A 13,838-nucleotide genomic window follows, 5' to 3' on the forward strand; every position below is an offset into this window, starting at 1 on the left:
AATTTAGATGAACTCATCTTATGTAATGATCACCCTTTTTATTCTTCTATAATTCACGGACAACATTAGATTTTAATCACCTGGCATTTGTTATGCATCTACGGTGGGCCAGGCACTGGGCTAGGCATTGGAAATAGAGAAAAAAAAAAGAAACACTGCCTGCCCTTGGGGAGCTTATATCCTATTGAGAGATAACATGCACATAAATACATATATATAGAGTATAGATCAAATAAATACTAGGGTCATTTAGGAGCTTGGGGGAGGGTCAAGAAAGACTTCACATGAACAAGATGGTATTTGAGCTGAGTTTGGAAGAAAATAGGGGATTCTAAGATGGGGAGGTGAGGAGAGAGCTTATTCCATGCATAGGGGCTAGCTAGTGCTATTTTCCATGTGTATGCATACACACACAGAGGGAGAGAGAGAGAGAGAGATGCACATATAATAAGACTAAGTAGGTTGGGGCCATATTGTGAAGGACTTTAAATTACAGATCCAGGAGTTTTAGGGGAGCCACTAGAATTTACTGAGTAGGAAGATGACCTAGTCAGACCTGGTATTTAGGAAAAAGCACTTGGGCAGCTGTAGGGAGGATGGATTGGAGGGGAAGATTGAAGCGAGAGGTAATGAGGACCTGAATGAGAGAAGGGGGTCACATACAACGGACGGTGTCAAAGTAGAAATGGCAAAATGTGACAATTGACTGGATATGTGGAGGGAGATAGACAGGATTGTGAATCTGGGAGATAGGACTAGGGAAGTTCAGAGAAGGGGTGGATTTGGGGGAGAAGATGATGAGTTGGGTTTTGGACATGTTGACTTTGAGATGCCTTTGGGAATCTGCTTTGACGTGTCCAAAAAGCATTGATGATACAGAACTAGAAATCGAGAGAAACTAGGACTTTGGTTTATAGATCTGGGAATCATCTACATAAAGATGATAATTAAGGCCATGGGGGTGACAGAAATCATCAAGTAAAAGAGTTCATAGAGGATCAGTGACTCAATTTGATTCTTATTTCCTCTAATCTTGATGAGCCCTGTCTTTAACTTAAAGGAGCCGGACGCAAAGAGCCGGAAGCAACCTCAGCAGCCATCCTGTCCAACCTGTACCTGAATAAGTCTCCTCGCTAGCATTCCGGCCAAACGGCCCTCCCTCCAGCAGTGCTGGGCAGACCTACCTTTAGGAATCTTCTCCTGACCTCAGGTCTTAAATCTGCTTTTGTGTCACCTTAACCCATTACCCTTGAGAGGAAGACTTGCATCCTGAGAGGAACAAAGGAGCTTTGTAGGGCCTCATTTGGGGTCTCACTATGTCGTTTCAGGGTACTCTTACACATTGTGTCAAAATGCCACGAAGAAGGCTTGGATCATTACTTAAGATCCTTTCTGAAGGTTAGTGGGGAATTTTTCTTCTTTTGGGGGATGGGGGGCTGATTCCTTAATTATCTCATTGGGTTCATGGTTTCTTTTGTTTGTAGTATAGTTTCCGGGCTGAGAAACCGGGTGCCTCTCAGGCCCAGATGACACATGAGATTCTGGCCACAGCGATGACAACGGCACTGAAACAGTCTGCAGACTTTTTAGCCATAAATAAATTGCTAAAGGTAAGGACCCAGGACCCACTCTGGGAATTTAAGGAAAGAGGGAGGCCGTGTCAGAGGAAAATCCAGTCTGCCTCTATGCATGGGCATGGCCTTTGGCAAAAAAGCACATGTAGGCTGCGCTTACAAATAGAATCACCAGGGTGTGGCCCCTGAGCAACAGAACTAGCAACCCTGTGGAGCCGGAGTGTAAGGAGCAGACCGGTAACTTGTCCATCCTCTCTGGTCAGGGCAAGGCTAATAGGGAGTACAAAGAAAAAGACGAATCTCTGGTAAATTCTAGAAGCATTGAGATGGACTCGTGAAGGCAACATTCTTTTAGGCCATGTCTAACCTAGTCCCAGAAAATAGCCTGTGCCTAAAGTCTCTTGTGTTTGGCTCCTTCAATTTTACTGTTCGTTACAGCTGAGGCATTGGTTTAAATAATCCCCCAAAGGCTAATCTAGATCTTGAGCAGGGGCCATTTACAAACAAAATTTCAAATAACTTGAATGAACCTTGGAGTCATCGCCTTTTTTCCCTATCAGCTAGTTTGACGTTTTCTACATTGGACATTGTAGCCTGGAATTATTTTCCACTTGGAATATTTGATCTGGACTTTCTTTCTATGCCGTGGTTAGTATGTCTGCAATTGGTCCAATTATCCTTCTCCAGTGCCCTCCTCCAGTGCCTCACATGGAGAGAACCTGGGTTGTCTGGTCACGTCAACAGATCACAAGCTAGGGCAAGCAAAGACTTTGTCCCATTGTGATGCACTCTGTGCCAGTTTGAGAACCAGCCTGTTTCAGCTTGGAAAAGCTCATCACCAGAAGGTTGGCTACCAGGTGATGAAGGTTTTGGCCTCGGTGGCTCTCAGCAACTGTGGGGAAGGGAGGGGAGGGGACAACAGAGTTTCCACAGCAGTGAAATTTCAGGCTCATTGAAATGTCTCATAAGCATCTCTGGCTGGAGTTATTGCTTATAATACATTCATTTTTGGTTTGGTTTTGTCCTCTTTTTCTCAAAACCACCAACCCTCTCTTTTTCGTACTGAATAACTTTGGTTTTGGTTTTGTTTCTGACTTTTTTGGTCACTAGTGGTGTACCCCTAGTCAATACTTTTCGATGGTGGACAGTAGAACCAAAGAGCCGGGAGGTACTGTTAGAGGCCATCTAGTCCAGAGGATTACGATTTGAGCTAAAAACCTATAGGCTTTGTCGGGTTTTTTTCTATTTCATTGATTTTGATTTTCATATGAGGCCATTTTTTTGGTGATGTAACATTTGGACTTATACCATCTCCACCATACCCCTCAAAGTTCTGTCCGTTTATTTGTGAGTGACTATATAGCAGCAAACAAAATTTGCTTCAGAATCCAAGCGAGATAGGACCTGGGCAGAATTGTGGAACGTGCGAAAGCTGTCCTCATCCCTCCACTCCGTCCTTCAGTGCCCTCCTCTGCCCTGTGGGCTTCCCTCACATGCCAGCCAGGTATCTAGTACTCTGAAGCTCTCCTTCCCCTCTCCAGAAAGGAGCTGACAAACAGTTTAGTTCTTAAAGTGAGATCACCCTAAAGTCGAAATGATTACCCATTTCAAAGGAAGTTTCACCCAGGGTCAAATTTTAGGCATCATGGGCAGATGAGTGGGGAGATATTTGGGGAGGTTCCTCAAATCACTTTTGTCAATATTTCAGCTGGTTCTAATGTGGTTATTGGTGGATCATAGGATCTACAGGTGGAAATTTCCTGGTTCAGCTCCCCCACCCCGCTCACCTCCTCCTTACGAGAAAACAAGAGGCCAAGTGACTTGGCAGGAACAGAGCCCAGATTCAAACCCAGGTCCTCTGACTCCAAACCTGGGCCTCAGAATGTCACACTGTTTTCATAAGCTTTTTTAAAATGATGGGAAGGAAATAATGCCGTGAAAACTCCTATTACGCATACACACACACACACACACACACACGCACACAAACACAGATACACAGCAGACACAGACACACATGATCAGCTTTCTAGCACGTGACCGTGCCAATGGCTTTCAAAGATGTTAGAAATTATCTGCTGTCACTGTTTTTCCATTCCAGTACTCCTGGTTTTTCTTCGAAGCTCTGGCCAAGTCCATGGCCTCATACTTACTTGAAGAGAACAAAATTAAGGTAAATAAACTTAAAGGTGGTTTTTCTAGGTAAATGAACAAAGGTCATTCCCTTTTAGTTGGCTTTGTTTTACTGAAAGGCATTTCAGCCCCTGGCTTAGCTTAAGGAGAATATTAAGTGAAAACAAGGCAAGGATCCAAGCCTAGATGGAGAAAGGGGCCGGTTGAAGTTGCATAGAGACAGGGCTCTCTTGTACAAAGTTGTTTTCAAGTATTGCCACTTGAAACCTGGACATAGCCAATCTCTTAGGAGTCTGGCTTCTGTATGGTTTGGGCGGAAAGTATCCCAGAGTAGAAATGGCTTTGACTTAGCACAGTCGATGGCATATATAGTCATTTGATACCCTTTTTCTGGAGTGCTTTGCTTTGTGCAGCAGATTTGGTCTGCAAAGCAAAAACTCTCCCCATCGCCACCCTGGCTCTTTAGAGACATATTTGGGGCATCTGAGTAGTTGGGGTGTGCTTTAAATGCAGCTGCATTTGGTGTAGAGAGCTAGAAGGGCCAGGGCCGAAGATTCCCAGAGCAAGTGGGATTAGCAACAGCCCAGTAGCCGTGAGGCAGTGACTCACAGTGCTAATGAGTTGTGCTCATTGTCGTAGTGGCCTGGGTCAAATCATCTTTCGACCCAATGAAATGTGTTTGGAGGAGCAAAAGACAGACTTGGCCTCTACTCTTGTTCCTGCTTCCACATTTGCCATTTTGGGCCCTCAGTTGGCAGGTTTGTTCCTTTAACTCTTTCTTTGCATGTTGAATTTCAGCTTCCCAGAGCCCAGAGATTTCCCGAGTCCTACCATCACGTCCTGCACTCACTCCTTCTTGCCATAATTCCTCATGTGACTATTCGATACGGGGAGATCCCGGAGGAATCCAGGAATGTCAATTATAGCTTGGCCAACTTCCTGAAGGTGAGTTGTTTGGAGTCCCACTCATTTCCTCTTGTGGGGCAGAAGCTCAACTGTGGGGCGAGCTACTGGAGCAACTGCTTTGATGAAAATAATCAGTCATTTCAGTCAAACAAGCAGTTTTGATGGATTTCTTTTCTGCCAAAATGAGCAGTCGTTGGGCTGATTCGATGCACACAAACCATACTATTCAGATAAAAAGTGAACAATTGGTGCATTTGGTCTAATGTTTTGTCTGTGTGCTGCCCCAAATGCAGATGTTTATGAAGGACAGAGAATACATTTCTTCTTCTTGTTCCTCTACTCGAGACCATTTTGGAGTGCTTGCAGAAAATGAGCAAGCCTCTTAGAACTGAGTACAGCAAGTCCCCAACTTAGAAATGAGTGGTATTCCAAATGTTTGTAAGCAGATTGGAGTGTAGAATACATATTCTCATAATAACAATGTTACCGATGAAACACAGACTCTTAGAGATACGTAAGGGATCTCTGAGATCTTCTTGTCCAATCCCCTCATTTGAGAGATGAGGAAACTGAGTCACACAGCAAGCTGACTTAGGTGGCTCAGTGGGTAGAGGCCTGGACCTGGAGTCAGGAAGACCTGAGTTCAAATTGGGCTTCAAACGCACACTAGTTGTGTGAGCCTGGGCAAATCGCTTCACTGCTGTCTCACTCAGTTTCCCCATCTGTGAAATGATCTCCTACCTCCTGAGGTTGTTGTGAGGATCATATGAAATATATGTTAAGTGCTTTGTACGGTGCCTGGCACATAGTAGGTTCTTAATAGGTACTTGATTCCTTCCTTCCTTCCTTCTTTCCTAGTACGGATCTCTTGATTTCCAGATCCATGTTGTTTCTGTTATAACTGACTGCCTCTCTCCCATTGCTAGTACTAATGGTGTTATTAGTACTGACAGTAGGATTTTAGCTATATTCTAGATTAAACTGTCTTTTGGAGCCTGCCTGGGCAGCTAATTACCATTCATAACTTAGTTTCTACAGGTAAGTAGATTTGGCAGCACATGACCAGAGAGGAGTATGGGATACTGGAAATCATTGTCCTGGCTGGGATGGCTGCTGGCGAAGTGACTCAGTGAAAAGGGAGTGTGGGTACTTAGGATGTACTTTTTGTCCTAGGCCTCAGGGACAGGCCCTCACCGGCACAGGCTAGCTCTTTCCAAGTCTGAATGTTTGAAAACTGAAGAATGCCCAAATATTTGCTTTACTGAATTTCAGCTTAGACAATTTAGACAACTGAAAGGTAGAGAGAACCTTTAGGTGAGGAAACCCCCTCTAACAATGCAGATAGCACCTTCTCTTCAACTTCAACGCACTGTCAACCTACCCAGTATTGCATAGCCAGTATATGACTGGGGCAGGACTCAAACCCAGATCTTCTTGACTTAGAGGCCATGTTGTTTCTTCTGCTTGATGCCTTTTGGTTTTTTATATAGTATCACCTCTCCTGGCCAGAAAGCCTATCTTTAAAAAGAAAGGAAAAAAACTACGCTGACCTTGTGTAACAATATCTATATGATACCCCATACCCATAGAGTGGGTGGGTACTGCTCTGGCACAGCAGATAGAGCACTGGGCTCAAACCCAGCCTTAGCACTCACTAGCTGTGTGACCTGGACAAGTCATACAACCTCTTCTGCCTCAGTTCTCTCAACTGGAAAATGAGCACCTACCTCCAAGGTTTGTTGTGAGGATCAAATGAAATAAAATTTGGAAAAAGTACTTAGCCCAGTGCTTAGCACATAATAGGTGCTGTATAAATGCTTATTCTCTTCCTCTCTTCCCTCCTCACCGCCCCCCCCACTACCCCACTTCTACAATGAAGGAAAGGAGAGGTGGATTTTTTTCTTCTCTTTTCTGGGGCCAATCTTGGTCATATGGGGCATTCCGTTTCCTTTTGTGGTTCTTTGTGCTTATGTTCCAATCCCCTCGTTTTATAGATGAGAAACTAAGGCCTAGAATGGGGAATTGACTAGCTCATGGTCACACAGAGCCAAGACCAGAAGCTGGCTAGGGATAGAAGCTGAATGAATGAGTCTTCTTTGGGTGAGGCAATGAACATCTCTAAAGGTTTGGAGGCTCTAGACTCTGGCATTCAGTGACTCTCCAAGGAAGAGGCCAAGGGTGAGGAACCTGCAGCCTCGAGGCATGGAACAGGCTCTGATTATCTAACAGGTTCAATTAGAGCTTTTTAAAATAGTCCAGTCCCATTAAACAGTACAAATGCCCAGACAAAAGAAATATAACATGACAGTGAACGTCCCAAGATAGAGAAGAAACTCTTGCAGCCTTGGAAAGGGGACGAAGGAAAAGGAGAGTTAGGAGGGAAGACAGGCCAGAGTTTTACACCAAGAACAAACATGTCATGGGCCTGGCCATCACCCTAAAATGTTTCCAAACAGTTTGAAGATATTGATGTATTTCTTTTCCTGATAAAAATACACTTCCAATTCGATGAGAAACCAGGGTGTTTTCAAGGAGGAACTTTATGGCCAAACTTAATAGAATATTCTTTTAAAGAAAGGGCCAGCTGTAGTTGCTTTGTTGGACAAGTTGGGTGGGTCTTTTGGATAAGGAAGGGCTAGAGGACTCTTCCCTCTCACCCAGTCCTCCCACAATGCCTCAAAGAACAAATAACCCTGGAGACAATATCTGTTGGAGACACAGCTGTATGCCTTTCTGATTATTAATTCTGGATACAGGTCTCAGATCCCTGATGCCTTTCTTTGCCAGAATTGAAGTGAGGTTTGCTACTATTATGTAAGGCTTTCTGTGTATTAGAAACCAAACAAACAGCTAAACTCCATTCTTAAGTAAATTCAGTAAGAGATTATTTGGGGTCTAAAGTAACAGAAAAGAATTGGTCTTTTGATCCTTTTCTTGGGAGTTCGTGCCCAGCAATTAAAGACTGGCTATGGAGAGCAAAGTGCACCCAGTTTATTTTTCTAATGGTCATAACATGGTATGTCTATAGTCAGTAGGGCATTCATTGAGCACCAGCTGACATTTTATATTCTAAGCTTCACAGCAACCCTTTGAGGTATGCAGGACAGATATTGTTCCCATTTTATAGACAGAAACTGAGGCTCTGAGAGATTGTCACTTGTCCATGGTCACATAGCTATTAAAGTGTATTGGTGATCACATTTGCACCTAGGTCTTCCTGACTCCAAGTCCAATACTCTAATGTACTAAACCAGGGGTGGGGAACCTTGGTCTTAAGGTCACATGTGGCCTTCTAGGTCCTTGGTGTGTCCTTTCAACTGAATCCAAATTTTACAGAACAAATCCTTTTATATATGGAATCCTAGGTGTGCCACCTGCTTATCTTGAGTAAGTTTCATCACCTGTAAAACAAATGAACTGAATTACAGGGTCTCAATTCTTTTCTAACTCTTAAGTCTGTCATACTGTAATCCTCTGTAGGAGAGAAGGAAGCTAGGCGGTATAGTAGATAAAGCACTGGGCCTGGAGACAGCAAGGCCTGAGCTCAAATCTGGGCCTAACTGTGGGATCCTGGGCAAGTTAACTATAAAATGAGAGTGATAGTGCCCACCTTCCAGGATTGTTGAGAAGAATTCTAAAGCTCTTAGCATAGTGTTGGGGCACATAGCAAGTGCCGTGTAAATGTTAGCCATTATTAAGGCTAGACACATAGGTTGGAGTCAGATGATAGAGGATCCACTGATGATTCTGATCATGGGACTACCTGATCACAATGCTGTTTGAGGGTGATCAGTGTGATGGTCAGTTGGTGGGAGAAGAGACCAGAGGCAGGGAGACCGCTCAAGAAGGCTAGGCTTTCATCTGCCGTCAACACCGCCTTCATCATGGGCTTGGGAGACTTGGCCAAAAGTGAAGTGGTAAAGTCGACCAGATTAGCCACTTGGAAAAACTGCACGGGTGGGCCTCAAATCCCAACTTTCTCACTTCTAGGACACTGTTCATTCCTTTGCTCTTTCTGTGCATTTTTCTTTCTTCATCAACAAAATGGAAATAGCTAACCTTTGATGGAATACTCATGTGCCTGCCAGGCTATGGGGATCATGTCCCTGATACCAACGTCTTATTTGGTTTCTCTAGCGCTGTCTGACATTGATGGACAGAGGATTTGTTTTCAACCTGATCAATGACTACATGTCTGGATTTAGCCCCAAAGATCCCAAGGTGAGTTATAACTGGACACAGTTAGACAAAACATTTGCTTTCTGTTGGGAGTGGCCATAAAAAGTCTCTTGTACATTTTGTGTACATGAAGATGAAACGAATAGGTTAATAATGGCAGCTGCTTCTCCATTACCGAGCTCTGTAAAATCTAGAGGAATTTCAAATTTACTGAAGTCTGGAAAAACAGTTAGCACTTAGGAAAGAATTTGGGGCGATAGTTTACTGCCCTAAAAAAAGGGAAATAGGAAAGAATCTTAGCTTTGCTCCTCTGGGCACTGAACAGCCAGACGTGTCAGGGCTGCCGAACTCAGGGGCCCATCTTCTCTGTGCATATGGTCCAGCATCAATCTGCTTTGTAACTTAGGCCGAGGAGCAAAGCTCTTCCTTATTATCTTCTCATATTTTCAAGGGCTCATGGTATTTAAGATCCTCTGCTGCAGATCCCCAGCTAAGATGAGAGCAGATCATGACCAAGGGCTTTGGGATAGCATGAGACCAAGTGTCCCATGCAGTTTCAGAAGGCTTTCAGACTACAGTATGAAGCAAGGACCACCCTCCTTCCCTCTCTCCCTCTCCTTCCCTCCCTTGAACTCTCAAGGATCATTCCCACCCATGTTTATTAGTCTAAATAATTCTGCTGCAGAAATGAATGCTCACCATTAAAAGAGAAAAGCATTAAATCTACGCCAAATTTATTCATATCGACACATGCCTAATTTTTTTTTCCTACCCAGGTTCTGGCTGAGTACAAGTTTGAATTTCTGCAAACAGTTTGTAATCATGAACATTACATTCCTCTAAATTTGCCAATGGCATTTGCAAAACCCAAACTTCAGAGAGTTCAAGGTACATCCCATTGTTGGGTCTATTTCTTTATGTTCTGGGACTCCTTGAACAGAATGCTGGGGGGTTCAGTGGGTGGGCTGGATGTGCTGCAGTCTGGGCAATGCTCTCTGGGGGCTTGGCTACAGCCTCTTTTTCCTGACAGCGTTAGAATGGATAGCGTGGAGAAGTCACGTTTCAGTCACCTCAGTCATTTTTCACTTGTGTCTGAGTGTCTCGTGACTCCATTGGGGGGTTTTCTTGGCAGAGATACTGGAGGGGTTTGCCATTTCCTTCTCCAGCTCATTTTTTACAGATGGGGAAATTGAGGCTAAAAGGGTTAAGTGCCTTGCCCAGGGTCACACAGCTAGTATGTGTCTGAGGCTGGATTTGAACTCGGGAAGGTGATGAGTCTTCCTGCTTCCAGGCCCGGCCCTCTATGGGCTGCCAGATTCAGTACCTGAAATACTGTTTTGTGGTCCAGATTATAGGTATATGTAGGAGAACTCAGGATGCATATGCTAAACTTGCAAATGTGTGACTGCTGACAAAGCAGAATGGGAATGCTTCTGCTATGCATGCTTTATTATGGACCGATGTTCTTTTGTGGCTCTGTTTTTTATTTGTCCCTTTTCTTTTCACATGGTAATTAGATTTTTTTTCATTTGCTGTGGACCGTTTGACTTCAGTAGGTAGGTTTAACTGGGTTCCTTCTAACTGTTTACTTTTTAAAAAACAGGCACCACATACTCTCTTGATTTGGCTGTATGACTCAAGTGAACAAGCTTTTCTTGGTTTGTTTTTTTAAATCCCCTTAAAAAAAGGTCAAAACTAGCATTGTCATAGTAGTTTGGAGGGGGCCTCCTTCAATGTCACCAGCAGAAGAAACCTGTCCCTTCTTGGGTGGGGGATGGGTTCACAGCTGGCTTTCAGGTGAGGGGGAGAATTCTCCTCCCTACCTACTGTCTGCCACTTTGCAGTGCTCACCTGGTAAAGCTGCCTTCTTGTAGCCAATCTAGAAAAAGCCAACAAAGCCCAGCTGATTGGCCAGAGACATCCAGAAGACGGGTTCATTCTCATGCAGTGAGGCTCTATGGGTACATAGAAAGGATGAACTGCCTTGCCACTGATTTGGATGAACACAGATGGTCTCAAGAATAACCGTGCAGAATACCAGGCATGACAGCAAGAGGCACAGAACTAAAAGCAGAAATGAAACAGTCAAATGACTGAAGGCCCGAGGACCCCAACTCCTCCCTTGTTCTCTGCCACATGTTAACCGGGGTCAAGAGCAAGTCAGGGAAAGTGACAGGAGGGGGACAGGGCATTGGTCTTCATTCTGGGGTTCAAACTGAATGTACCACAAACATTTATTGAGCACCTACTGAATACAGGACAAGATAAGAAGGAATTATTGTGGGGAATGCTCAAAAACAGAAAACATAGAGCCTACAATGAGACTAAGGGCCTGGGCTTTAGTATGGTAATAAGTATACAAACAAGGGTGCTCAAAATACATTTGTGGAAATGGTAGGATGGATAACACTCTCCTGAGGAGAATCTGTTTGTGGGGAGTCATTCAGACCAAACTCAACCAGAGAATTTGAGGTTAGGAGTCAGGCTGCCAGAGAGAGAAGAGGGAAAATGAGATTGATGTGAAGATCTCTGAGAGGAAATTTCAAAGAAGGTTTCTGTGCATTTTATAGATCCTTATTACTATGGTGATATGGTGATAAAGGAGGTTGAGAAGGAGATTTAAGCCTTAATATTTAGCTAAAAAAAGATATTTAAACTTGCTTTCACTGCCACATATGAAGCTCTTTTCCTATAATTTTCTAGGCTAAGATTTTAAGGCAAAAAGAATATAGGATACAACTCACTGATTTAACTCATCATAAGGCTCATCAATCCAAACCCCATTCAAAGAACTGTTCTGTATTTTGTGGAAATATCCATGTTTATTTTATGAGAGAAGGGAATTGTTCTGATGAACTCATAAAATAATAAAATCATAGTTGTATTTATATAGCATGGTTATGTATTAATATGAGATAAGATGCTATTTTAATTTGTTTAAAACGATTTTAAAGTGAGTTTTGTAAACAGGTTTTGTAATTTCATATTTTCTGCAGATTCCAACCTGGAATCGAGTTTATCAGATGAGTATTGCAAACATCACTTTTTGGTTGGTCTCCTCCTGAGGGAAACATCTGTTGCTCTGCAAGACAGCTATGAGATCCGCTATTTGGCTATCACTGTTATAAAGCACCTTTTGATAAAGCATGCTTTCGATACTAGATACCAGCACAAGGTGAGGGCAGAGTGGTGATTCTACATAATAAATCTCTGCATAGGACGCCAGTGAGCTTTAGAATTACTATTGGCATCCTCATCAGGGCAGACAATTTGAGTATTTAAGGCCACCTTTTACAAAGAAACTTCAGTTGTTTCAATTTCCAGACAATGGTTTCTTTTTTTTTTTAAGGCAGTTATGGCTACCATTAATGTATGTGCAGATTTCAAGGAACCATGATTCTGGAGGTGGGGATGCTCCCTACACAGCTTTAGATCATAATCGTAGCCCTGCTCTACCCTGGGAAACAGTTGCTTGGGCTGTTTATCCAGCAAGATAGATATCTGCATAGATACCCAGATCTAGATCTATCTGTCCATCAGCTGCTGACTCACTTTCTGGTGATGGGGACTCCCTGGATTTAACCAGGTGACAGACCCACCATCTGTGTCACCTCTGCTCTTGGGTGAGGCATCGGGGGACTTGAGTAGAGGATATGTGTGTGCACACACATGAGGATATGTGCGTGTGTGTACACACACACGATACGACTTTCTTCCCTCTTTAAAAGTGACCCTCTTGCCTATAGGGCAAATGCATTGGTAGCTCAAATTATTCTTCCATCTTTTCCATGTTGTGTACATAATGGTTGTAGTGGTATTTTACAACATATATTTAAACCATGCTTGTTTAAGTCTTAAGTAAATCATCTTCTGCCACCTTAAGTCAACATAAAAATTCACTCAGAAGGACGTACTCAGTGAAGGCCCCATTACCATTAGCAATGAGCCCAACCACAATAGCAGGGCAGTAGAGGTCAGCAGAAAATTTTGGATGGGAAAGCTAGCTACCTTTCCATTGAAGCCATACTCATTTGAAAACCCTAGCAACTGGAAAAGTAGATTAAACAACCTGGACCCTGGAGGATTCCTCTTACTGAACAGCAGTATAGCACTTCCAGCCACAATCACCGTGTGTTTGTACCCCTCCTCAGTCAGGCTGAGTCTTAGCAGAGAGGCAGTGGGAGGCTTTGGAAGACCCTGTAATGAGAAGCTATGTATCACACCCTTAGAGAGCCAGGGAGGTTTTGCCTTTCATTGCATCAGAAGTTGTAAACTATGGGCACGCTCCAAGAGGAAAGATGGCTGCACTCCCCCAACCCTGCCATCGGCCTCAGTTTAGCTATTAAGTCAGAGCTGGCTTGAGCTGCTATGTTGGTTTAGAAAGCTCAGGTGTACCCTGCTGTTTATATAGTGATGATTAAGTAACATATCCTTTCATGCCAAACTCCCTGTCCCCCAAATCATAAATTATGGAAGTATAAATTGGATCATATGTTGGAATTTGTCATTTTTCAAATTTATAAAATAGACTTAGAAATGGAATTATTCCCCTGGAATATTCTCATCTGTCTGTGAGAGCCAAAACAATGCTTGGTGAGTGGCATTCAGTACAGGTAATTGCCAAGCCATCCAATTTAAGACTTTCAAACATTCACTACTTGCTTTATGTTCTGCTCTAAAGAGAAATTCAGAAATACAAGATTATCTGACAGTTCCTACTGCTGTGGTTGTGACCATTGGTCATAATCAGGGAGAGGAAGCAGATCTGGGATTTCACTGGTTATAGGGAACTGCCAGATGAGGAAACTCCCTTCATCAGTGCAAGCCAGGACCTTCTCTGGAACTAAGTTACAGTTGCCTAGAGCACTGAGATGTTGAGTGCCTTGCCCAGGGTCACACAGCCCATACATGGCAAAGGTGAGTTTGAACCCGAGTTTTCCTGGCTTCAAGGCTAGCCCTCTCTCCACTATGCCATACTGTATCTCTATCACTAGTAATATTAGGCTTAATAGTAGGACATGCTCATTGAGTATGGTCCTTCTGAGT

The 13,838-nt window shown here is 43.4% G+C and overlaps 1 protein-coding gene across 1 annotated transcript in view; it reads left to right on the forward strand.

Annotated features, from left to right (window-relative positions):
• DOCK11 (dedicator of cytokinesis 11) overlaps positions 1-13,838 on the forward strand; it is a 167,352-nt gene that overhangs the window by 88,305 nt on the left and 65,209 nt on the right. The window contains exons 25-32 of the mRNA XM_036740025.1: positions 1,329-1,398; positions 1,485-1,610; positions 3,676-3,747; positions 4,506-4,652; positions 8,751-8,834; positions 9,569-9,680; positions 10,310-10,348; positions 11,789-11,967. Of these exons, the coding sequence (XP_036595920.1) occupies positions 1,329-1,398; positions 1,485-1,610; positions 3,676-3,747; positions 4,506-4,652; positions 8,751-8,834; positions 9,569-9,680; positions 10,310-10,348; positions 11,789-11,967 (829 nt within the window). The remainder of the gene's footprint in view (positions 1-1,328; positions 1,399-1,484; positions 1,611-3,675; positions 3,748-4,505; positions 4,653-8,750; positions 8,835-9,568; positions 9,681-10,309; positions 10,349-11,788; positions 11,968-13,838) is intronic.

The sequence above is a fragment of the Trichosurus vulpecula genome, chromosome X (assembly GCF_011100635.1).
Source record: "Trichosurus vulpecula isolate mTriVul1 chromosome X, mTriVul1.pri, whole genome shotgun sequence".
In the NCBI taxonomy this organism is placed as follows: Eukaryota; Metazoa; Chordata; class Mammalia; order Diprotodontia; family Phalangeridae; genus Trichosurus; species Trichosurus vulpecula.